The 10,776-nt window shown below is 44.1% G+C and overlaps 1 protein-coding gene across 1 annotated transcript in view; it reads left to right on the forward strand.

Annotated features, from left to right (window-relative positions):
* Nucleotides 1-208: 208 nt before the first annotated feature.
* The window catches only part of RSPH9 (radial spoke head 9 homolog), a 29,043-nt gene continuing 18,475 nt past the window's right edge, over nt 209-10,776 (forward strand). The window contains exon 1 of the mRNA XM_017739951.1: nt 209-254. Coding sequence (XP_017595440.1) covers nt 209-254 — 46 coding nt within the window. The remainder of the gene's footprint in view (nt 255-10,776) is intronic.

A 10,776-nucleotide genomic window follows, 5' to 3' on the forward strand; every position in this document is an offset into this window, starting at 1 on the left:
TCTTCCTCCTGTTTTTACCTCTTAATCAAGCTGACAGTTTCTTAGAGCAGGATGTTGTCTGTGTGAGGCACCAAGCACAGTGTGTCTATAGCACTATAGGCGTACACTTGACAGGCCATTGGTGTGGACTGTACTAGGCAGAATTTCTTGTTTATTAATTACCTAAACAAGTCAGTTACCCAAAGTTTTCTGACAGACAGCTCCTTCGATGAACCAGGTGTTGGGTGATGAGAGGTACCAAAAGCATGGAGAAGGTGGGCAGAAACCACAGCCTAGGGACAGTGGAAGGGAGACCAAGGATTTGGATGGTGCAAGACTAAATGTCTCATTGCTACAACAGCTACAGCCCAAGTGCCAAGCAGGGCCAGAGGGCACCTAAGTGCTGCTTTGACAGCACTGCTCCTCTGGTCCAAACCTCAGCTGAGAAAAAGAAACTGTTTGATAGCAAATCATTTCAGCTGTCTCTCTCCTTTGGTCGCCCCTGCTCTGCAGGGCCTCTGCAGAGCCCTAATAAGGAAACCCACAGCTCCAGGCTAGGGTCAGTTCTTTTGCCAAGATCACTGGAGATCATATCAAAGCCAGTGCCAGAACTTCTGTGTGCCTCCAGGCCTGGCAAGCCCACCAGTACAAATGAATTGCAGGGAATGAACATTATGAGGCACGTTGCTGGAGAACCATGGGAGGGACAGAGAGAGAAGAGAGAAACACATTTATTTTCAAAAAATAAAGGATGAACAGAAAAAGAAAGGGATCTAGCAGACACAAAATGGATCTACGGGTAAATAGAAGAGCAAACTGGTGATACCTTTTGTCAAATATTCATTGAAGGATGGTTTGCACAATTACAGCCAGAGGCAACATTAACAGCCGGCACTGAAACACTGCTGGCAAGCTGCATCCCTCTTCTAAAAGCCACCCATCCCCACCACCACAAAAGTATCAGTAGAACTCTCAGTACATATGATGCAGAAAATTATTCCTACAAACTGCTTCCATTATATACAGGTAGAGAAACTACACTGTATGTCAACTATGCATTGAAGACAAAATGCACAATCCTGTTATTTGGTCACTGCTGTCTCCCCTCGACACTGTAAAAAGTGGGACTGGACTGCACCTTTGCCTTCAGTGGCCTGAAGAAGATCAGCAGTAAATAATTTATATGGAGGCTTTTTCTGGCACAGATAAATGTGTATAGACACAGAAGGGAAGCACTGCTTGTTGAAGGTCAGCAGATACTGATTATGAGCAGGGGAATGTTCTCACAGGAAACACTGAAGACGGTGCAGAAGTAAACATACCTCCAGTGTGGAGTGGCGTGGTGATCCAGCTGAGTCCCTCTCTGGGGACTAGCTTCCCAGGGATGATGCACAAGGCCCTTGGGGTATTTACACAGCCTGTTTTCTAAAGACCAGCTGCCACTCAGCACAGTTTATCTTCTTTTCCTGATTATTCAATCTGTGTTTTCTTTGCTCCTTCTGGCTGCCTCTTCCTCCAGTTCCTGGAACTGTAAGCAGCTGAGGCCTCAGTAGCACCTGTGCGTGCACCAGGCACAGCAGCTGCCGCATCCCTGGATGCCGAGTGCAGTCTGTCCACCACACGCATTTCCACACCACTGGGCAACAGGCTTCTTTCAGATTCTTCCCATGCAGATTTGTTTTTAACTCAGAAACTCCGTGTTCTCCTGGAGTGTGAAAACTCTTAGCTCCTGATACGTTTGCATTTTGTGTTTCTTTCAATGAGGGAGGCTCTCTGAAAAGAGCCATCCTGTTGTTGCTACCAAAATTAGGAGGGGAGAGACATTTCCAGCTTGTGACAATCCTGGCTGAACTCTGGTAGAGGCACAGAGAATGTAACAAGTGAGCATCTCACTGGATCCCTGCATTTGGGTTCCTCAAATTCTCTGAACTCCAAGAGCCTTTCAACAGAAAGCATGTGAAGCAAACACAGTTCTGGTGCTCCTGCAGAGGGTCAAAGCCCCTCTTCTGCGGCAAAGGCTTGTGTGTCTGTGTCTGATAGATCTCCCTGCAGGGACACAAATGTCTAAGCTAATTTGTTGCAGTCTCCACTTTGGGCTGGAGAAGCCCTAACTTGCACAGCATTTCCAAACACAAAAAGATTAAGGAGGAGGCCTAGTTGAACGGCTGGCATCCCTTCAACATACTTCTTAGCTAGAATTTTGCTTATTTCTTGCAACAACAAGGTTCAGAAGGATGCACTCCTCTCTGTGGAACAAAGAGGGCACTGTGTACCAAGCTTTTGCCGTACAAAATCAGTTCTGTGAAGTTCCCATTTGCTGCTTGCCTGCTCCTAGGCTGCTCACAGGCCTGCTGTCTCCACAATATTTTTGATCCAACGACTGTAACAATAAAATATGTCAACGAGTTGCCCATAGAAGACAATTCACATCTGTTTCTGAATACAGCACCTGAGAGAGAGAGATTTTTTCATCCACTCCAGGTCTTTTCTAGTCATAACCTTGCAAAGAAAAAATCCTTATAAAATATGATTTTAAAAGGAGCTTTACAAAGCACAAAAAAACTAATAGCTGCTACCTTCAGGTTCTATTAGCATTAAAAACAGTGGAGGGGAAGAGAAATAATAATGTTACTAACTATTCATGTGTTGTTCAGAGTACCCAAGGAGGTGTTGTTTAAACTAAACAAAAAGAGATTTCTTACATGCTGCCTTCTCCCAAACCAATTCCTATAGGGTAGGAATGACTGCTTCATGTTCTCACTACTGAGGGAGCAGGGGGCTGCTCTGGTGGGTGCAAACCCTGTGAATATTTACCAGGTAGGATTTCTACAGCATACAAGGGAGCTCATCATCAGCCAAGGTTACTTCTGGCGTAAGCAATCAGCTCAATGGACTTTAGTATTGTTATATAATTGTAACCAGAAATCCTCTGGGATTTTGAACCATGCTGTTGTGCTCTCACAAGTAATTTGTGAGGAATCTCTCCCCTTAGGAGTCTGCTTTAGTCAGTAATGTGAGACAGCTGTGAGTTTTCTTTGGGAGAGAGGAACTCCCAGTGGCCAGAGCCCAGGCCATTCTCTAATCATCTCCCATGATGTTGTCTTACAGCTTCTCTTCAGAATGGGTAGACACCTCAAAACCACTCTTAACTTTCTCATCAAGCTCATAATGTAGGTTTGTAATTTTTTTCTCCATATGAAACATTGACCACAGCTGCTTTACTGCTGTTTCTGCAACTGCAGTTCCATTGACTTCTCGTTTGCACTCCCCAGATCCTGATCCAACAAAATCAATGAAAGCTTTGACACTGACTTCTGCTGGATCTAGGCTTCAACCAATAGCCTCTGGCTGTTGTTAAACCTGTATTTTAACCTATTTCTGATTTGAGGTTTTTTTCACAGCGCTGTTCTTCCAACCACCCAGCAATGCACACATTTAACAGCCTACCTGAGCTCCTCAGTCTCTTTACATCAAGTAGATGATGTTTAGAAAAATGCTGCAGCATTCACCTTCCCTCAGCCAACTTCATACATCTGTGGCCCATGATTTCTAAGATAAATGATCTCAAGCTGAAAGGATGTGATTCTGGGTTAACAGGGGCAAAAATAAAGCTGCGGTCAAACGAAAAGGAAACTTTACGTTGTTCTGTATTTTGAAATTGATTAAGCATTTACAAACAGAGACCCACTGAAGTCCTAGAATTAGGCAGATCAGTCAGTATTGACCCTAACAGCCCTCTCCCAAAACAATTACACCTTAGCTCATCCCTGCTGGTAATGATAGCTCTAAAACAAACAGTACTTGAGGACACCTCGTGGTGGTTGTCTGGGAAAGGAAATTTGGTTGAAAAACACTGCCACAGTCCAAGTCTGCATGTTTTATGTGCTCAGAAGTTGGCAACAACCCATCCCACACTGATTCTACTGTGCCAGGTCAAGCTTTGCAATGTGTTGTTGTGAGTCTGAGGTGAACTGTATGAGACTCTGAGGCAGTGTAAACCAGGAGTCCACCACACCACCCACCCTCCTGTCCTCAATCCGTTTTCTTTCCAATGGAAAGCCGGAAGCATGGTAGGGAGGAGAGAGAGGAGAGGGCAGACAGTTACACACCCCGGCTGCATCCTGACAAACAAGCAGCATCTGACTGCAGTGCACATCTGGGCCTCCAAGCTGGAAAACAGCCCCAGGCCTCACAGTTCAGATGCACCTCTATGCCTCACAAGTTGTTTTAAGCAGGAAATTGCCCTGTGGCTGGCTATGAACCCCGAATAACTGGCTGTGAGAGACCCGCACCATCTTTCACAGGCATACTGCTGTGCTGCTGCACTGACAAACTCACAGGGGGAACTTGGGCATGTGGTTTCTCTTATTGTCGTAAGGAAACTTCCTTGGCTCAGATCTGCAATGACCTCCAGACCTTGCTGGACAAGGTCACTCTGCTGCAGGAAATTCTGAGGTAGAAGCTGGTGGAAGCAAAGGCAAATGTAACAGTTACTGCAGGAAAGCAAGCTGGTACTTATTATTGTGACACCACTTGGATTCCCATATAGACTAAAGGCCAGACTGGCAGGAGGATTAATTCTGCAAGGTGCCAAACAAACCCAGAGTGACTCTCCACCCTTGCAGTAGTAAGCTGAGCTCAGGTAAAGGAAAACCTCTAAAGCTGCAGCATTTACTTCTTCACTTTTTTTTTTTCTTCTTTTTTCTATATATTGTTTAAAGATCAAAGAACTGGAAAAGATGAAACCAAGAAAGGGTGGAGTCTGAAAAAAATGTGGCTTAGGTCTACAAATTATGATTTTATGGAGTTCATCAGATTTTGGGAGTGATGCAGACAATGATAAACACGAGGAGAGAGGAAATACATTTCAGAGGATTAGGACTCTGGATCAGGTTATTAAGAAGAGCCTTCATGCATACTCATGAAACCACAGACTTCATTCTCTCTTTAGATCAAATAGAAGCCTCTATGCAGACAAGAAGGAAAAATTACTCCTACCAGAGCTCTGTCAATAAAGAAATGTCAATAATGGTTCAGTTGTTGAAACGATTTCCCAATGCAGAGGACAAAATACATTTTACAGGGTGGTCTGTTACTTCTTTCAGTGACAACACTATCCTCTCAGTTACAAATGATTACTTAGCTTTGCAATAATAGCTATGTTGGAGGCACACATCCATTTAATATTTGGAATTTTTCACATATAAGTCCCTTATGAATGGGAAATGTGTGTTTAAGATTACTAAATGAATAAAATGATCACTAAATTTCTGCCCTTTGAAAATTTGATGTAAAGTATCTGCCCTAATACAGATTTACACTGGTAGTTAAATCAGAGTAAATGAGAACAAACTTTGACCTCATGATATTCAGCACAGTGGTAGGAATGTAACACAAGAAAGGGTTACTTTCTAACTGCTTGTAAGATTTAAGGCAGATAAATAAATAATAATAAGCCTTTGTTTCTGAAAGGAGATATTCAGTCTACCCAAAGCACCATCCAAGTCATTAAAGGATTCCCAGGTGCCAGCATTTGGAAAGGGTATTATCCATTCAAACAGTTTAGGCAGAAGTCTCTGCTGCTCTCTCTCCTGGGTCATCTCAGATTTCCTCAATCTCTGCCCAGAGCTGAGTTGAGGCAGGAAAGAAAAGCTGGAAATTTCAGCGGAGTAACATTTTCACCTGAATTAGACAGAACATATTTTTCAGTCTTGCAGTAAAAATGAGGAAACCCCTCCTTTGTTAGTGCAGCTGCAAGGCTGGCTGGGTGAGGGCCACACACTGCATGTGGAGGGACAGACTCCGCAGCAGATGCTGTGCAGAGAACCCTCTTTTCCTCCCCTTTTTCAATATAATTTACCTGGCTCCACTCTATTACTGGGAATAGAACCCACATACAAATGTCAGCACAATGCAGCTGGGTTTTTAAAATGAAGTAATTCAGCAGCAGGTGGAAGAGTGAATCCACACAAAAGCAAAAGGCTTGCTGAGGAGATGGTGGAGCTTTGCTGGCAAGAGTCAGTGCCCCAAAGATGGGGATGCAAACACCTCTACTGATATTTGATGCTTGGAGGGCACAGACAGTTGTCTGAAGCCACACACCCCACCTGAGTTGGTCTCTGACTCCTGCACATTTTTAAACGTTAGAAGACCTAAGCAAGTGCCTTAGACTGAGTAGAAATTTTGTATTGGGAAGTATTTTCCAAGGAAAAACAAACTGTTGAAAACAGCAATCACTATAGAAAATGACTCTGAGAAAAGGCCAGGAGTCTCTGACTATCTGGCAAAGAGAGGCATGCAGATGTCTCCAACAGGAATAAACTCTGCCTAGATAAAAACTAAGCTTACTACAAGAAGAATATTTTCTGGAAACCTCATCTTTAATAAATGAGATCTGCCCCATCAATTGTTCTGATCCCAGCGCTCCCCTGGATGCACTTCTTTACTTCTGCTCTGGGTTCTCAGGCGGTAGGTCAGAAACACTCATCCGATCATCAGCTTGCCATATGCATCAGGCATCACCCCTGTCTTTGTTGCTCCTTTGCTTAAACACTTTAGAGAGATTCTGCCTGGAGCCACCCGAAAGCTTCAGACTTGTTGAGCTCTCTTCCAAGGACAAGTTGATTAAACCTTGTTACACCAAGACTGTGATTACTGCTGGCTGCTGTGTTGTGTAGTCTTGGTCACGGCTCTCAAAAGCCTAAGTCATTCAGGTCCCTGCATTATAAGACACGCTCTTCTACCATTTTGCTGTAGCAACTGCAGCTTGTAGAGATAAGGATGAGTGTCAGTCCTAAAAATTGAATTTAGGAAGACCGGGGACTGTTGTCAGCAAGTTGCTTCCAGGGAATCACCAAAACAATTTAGCAATCTTTCATGCACTGCCTATCCTTGTAGGATGTCTGAAAAACCCTGTATTAGTTTTCTGTGAATATATTAAATCCTAGTGCCAAAACACTAAAACGATGGGCTGGATAGCACCCATACCAATGTGGATAACACCTATACCAATGCATTAAATCTCCTGAAGCCTAAACACAGTCAGAACTACACTGACATAGCAATTTCTCACTGTGCTGTTTTGTCTTTCCCAGGGTTCCTCAACACCACTTTCCTCCTCAGGCTGTCAGCAGTCTGACTGGCAGCATGGTGTGTGCAAAGTCACAGTGCTGCATCTCATCCCTCTGGGTACCTGAAAAACAACCAAGACATGTGTGTTCAGCTGTCAGCTAGAAGAATCACAGCACCTCGAGTGATGCCCGGGCAGGATGATGTAATCAACACATTGGTATTTCTTATCCTAGTAAACTCTACCTGTCCCCTGTGCCAAGAGTAGTCAGCATGATAGATGCTATTAGCGAAGTGATGAAAAGCATGAAACAAACCTTAAAGACATAGAAAACTTCATGTCACAAAATGACAAAGCTCTTTGGCTCTTGTGCCTGTCTTTTCCTGAGTAAGGCAGGATAACCACTTTTTTTGGGCATTTTGCCTGCCCAGGATTATGCCAAAGAGAATCCCCAGGGAAGGCTTGTGACAGTCATCCTGCAGATTTTCTCTGTATCTCAGCACAGCTGTTCCCATCCTGACCTACTAGCCCAATTTCTTGATGAGCTGTTACCGAGAGTGCTACTGCAGGCATTCCAGAAGTGGAGGAGTCCAGCTCATGGCACACACTGCACTTTCACCCCTTCCTCTCTGTGTTTCCCCATGACTACACACAGCTAGATCAGGTGTCATTAATGGAGAAAATGGCATTGGTCCTGGACAAGACAAATAGACCCACATCCTTTCCCTTTGAACAGTGTGCAGTCAAGGTATTTCCAGAGTTTTTCCATATTTAGTACAATCTCCAAGACAGAGGAAAGTGTCTGTGCTGTATCAGGTTGGGACACTTCTGATTGTTTCTGTTGCTGTTAAACTGTTACTTGGCTCTAGTTCCTTACTTTTTATGCTCAGCATAGCTCAAGGCTTCACTTTACAGTTCTTGAAGTTTGTTCAGCTGTTTATCATCCACAGTCTCCTCCCCTTCTGACAAGCAGCCATCTGTCTTTCCTTCCTTATTGAGAAAAACCCTGCACTTTCTTTTCTTGCTTACTGTCTTTTACTATCCTTAGCAGTAATGACTTACATGCAGGAAAATTATTCAAAGCTGCAATGTTTATGAAGTCAGAGACAGTCTGAACTTTTGAGATAATTTGAAGGAAAATCAGATTTTATATTCAACACACCTGGGAGGAATAACCCCTATACTATCCATTTTTTTCTGCATCAGAACCAACTGCAGATTTGTCCCCACCACATAAAAACGTGAGTGATGGATAGCAGTATAACTTGTGATCAGTGACAGCCCAGTGGATGCCCAGGACAGTGCAATAGTTTTTTTGCAAGAGTATTTTGAGGACAGCCTTCTTAATTTGTACCAGCAGAAACGGAAGTGACATGGAATGATAGCTATTATTCTTTCTTTAGAAAGAATGAGGTAAGAATTCTTTAGTAAGAATGATGAGATGAGGTATATTAAAGAACATGTAGGAAGATGAGCTCACTTCACTACATCACTAAAAGTGTTTTCAAATGTTTCATGAAGGTGTGCAAGCATCCAGGAGCCACTGTGCCCACAGCAGCAACTCACATGTATTTCAAATTGCTCAGTTCTGTAAACTTCACTACCTTGCCTGAGACGAGTGGAAGTGAGCCTGGGACTGATTTCTCCCCCAAAAGGACGCCAGCTCTAAAGGGTGGAGCTGGGAGAAACTGAAGCGGTTTGGCACACAGCTATGTCCATGTTCTGTGCAAAGGCAGGAGAACTCAGTCCTCTGATGGGAGCTGCTGGACTGTGGCACCTGCCCTTGCTGAAGCAGGTGTCTCAGAAATGCCACCTAGTCAGCTGCCAGCTGAATGATGCCTGGTGCCTCTCTTCCCTCCTGTCTGCCCCACTGCTGAGCAGCTCCTTGTTTGAGCCTGGGATGGCAAGGAATGGGAGAAACTGCTTTCGAACTGTTTAATAACAGTGATGGTAACCTTCGACCTTACTGAATAGCAGCGCTTTTGACCTTTCATTTGTTAAATAATGCAACCACTTACTTCCCGATCCTTATCAGTGTTTAGTAATTGGGGTCAAGACAAAGGGGAGCAGAGTTACCCACCATACTTTACTGAACCAGGAAGAATTTCCTTAAGCTATAGATATCCTTTTTTATAATCTTCAGTCAGGACAGGCAAAGACTAGAGACTAGGTGGCTTAGAAGATCCCTAACAGGCTAAAGAGCCTCTCAGCTGTTAGCATCTGGTTTGAATCCAGTGGTGGTTGACAGTGGCAGAAATTCATTATAATCTTAGGTTGCCTCTCTGACTCATGTGAAACGAGTTTGGCTTGCAGTTCTGCTGTTTACTGGTCAGCTGTAGCCCTAACATAAAATATTAACACACACTTCTAGAGAAGTCAGTGATTAAATGAGTCTACAAAGCCTGAAAATTCCTATTCCATTGAGCAGATCAGGCACAGGTAGGTGGCAGCGCGGACAAAAAGTCTGAGGTCACTCCTGTGTGTTCTGCATGATTCGTGTCAAAGAGAGGTGGTTAATCTTCAGGAATCTGAGTTGCCTTTTGTGCAGGGTAAGTACAGCTAATGGGTCAGATTGTGTGCTGTACAACCCATTAAACATCTCACTTGACAAAAAATCAGGCGATAACTGTTACAGGCAGCGGTCCCAGGATCAGTGTTTTCCTTAGAAGTGAACAGGAAACGGATGAAAAAGAAAGAATTTATGTCTTTACAATGGATTTAGATGTAAGGGCATGCCCATATTTATGTATATAACGCACACATATAAAAGCTTAAACTTCCTGAAGACGTCAAACAGAAATTCTATTTGTCTAAGCAGCTGCAAAATCTCATTACTTATTTATTGTATTTTGTGCTAAGCCAGACAGCAAGATTTTTAGGGCAGGAGCTGTTTCCTGGATGTCTGTGATTCAGCAAAATGAGCTGCCAAAGAGCAGTCCAAATGCTGTAATTTATAAATAAGCCATTTATTTATAGAGGTACATGAGCTAGATAAGATCACAGAATCATGGAATGTTAAGGGGTTGGAATGGACCTGTAAGATCATCTAGTCCCAACACCCCCTGCCATGGGCAGGGACACCTCACACTAGACCAGGTTGCTCAAGGCCTTACCCAATCTGCCTGTGAACACTGCCAGGGTTGGGGCACCCACAACCTCCCTGGGCAACCTGTTCCAGTGTCTCACCACCCTCACAGTAAAGGATTTCTTCCTAATATCTAACCTAAATTTCCTCTCTTTCAGTTTGTACCCATAACTCCTTGTCCTATCACTATGGTTCTGGATGAAGAGTCCCTCTCTGGCTTCCCTGCAGATAGTGGAAGGTTGCAATGAGCTCTCCATAAAACCTTCTCCAAGCTGAAGAGTCCCAAATTTCTGTGTGTCTTTGTAGGGGACGTGCTTCAGTCCTCTCATCAATTTCATGGCCTCCCTCAGGATCTGTGACATTGTAAGCAGTGAGCTTCAGAAGGGGTTGTCCATGTAAGAAATAAAGAAAACTGAGCTCTTTGTGGTATCCCGGTGAAGGTGCAATGCAATTGTATGCCCTTCTGCTTTTTGGACTTGGCTTTGGATTTAAGCCCCTTGAAACTGAGGAACACACGCGCAGGCAGACACCCATAACTGCATGCTTATTGTGCTGCTGCTCGCCAGCGTCTCTGTGTCCGGCCGGGGTTAGCTGAGCACGGCACGGCCCACGCAGCCTGCGGCGGAAGCGCGGGGTGACCCGC

The sequence above is a fragment of the Corvus brachyrhynchos genome, unplaced genomic scaffold (assembly GCF_000691975.1).
Source record: "Corvus brachyrhynchos isolate BGI_N302 unplaced genomic scaffold, ASM69197v1 scaffold31, whole genome shotgun sequence".
In the NCBI taxonomy this organism is placed as follows: Eukaryota; Metazoa; Chordata; class Aves; order Passeriformes; family Corvidae; genus Corvus; species Corvus brachyrhynchos.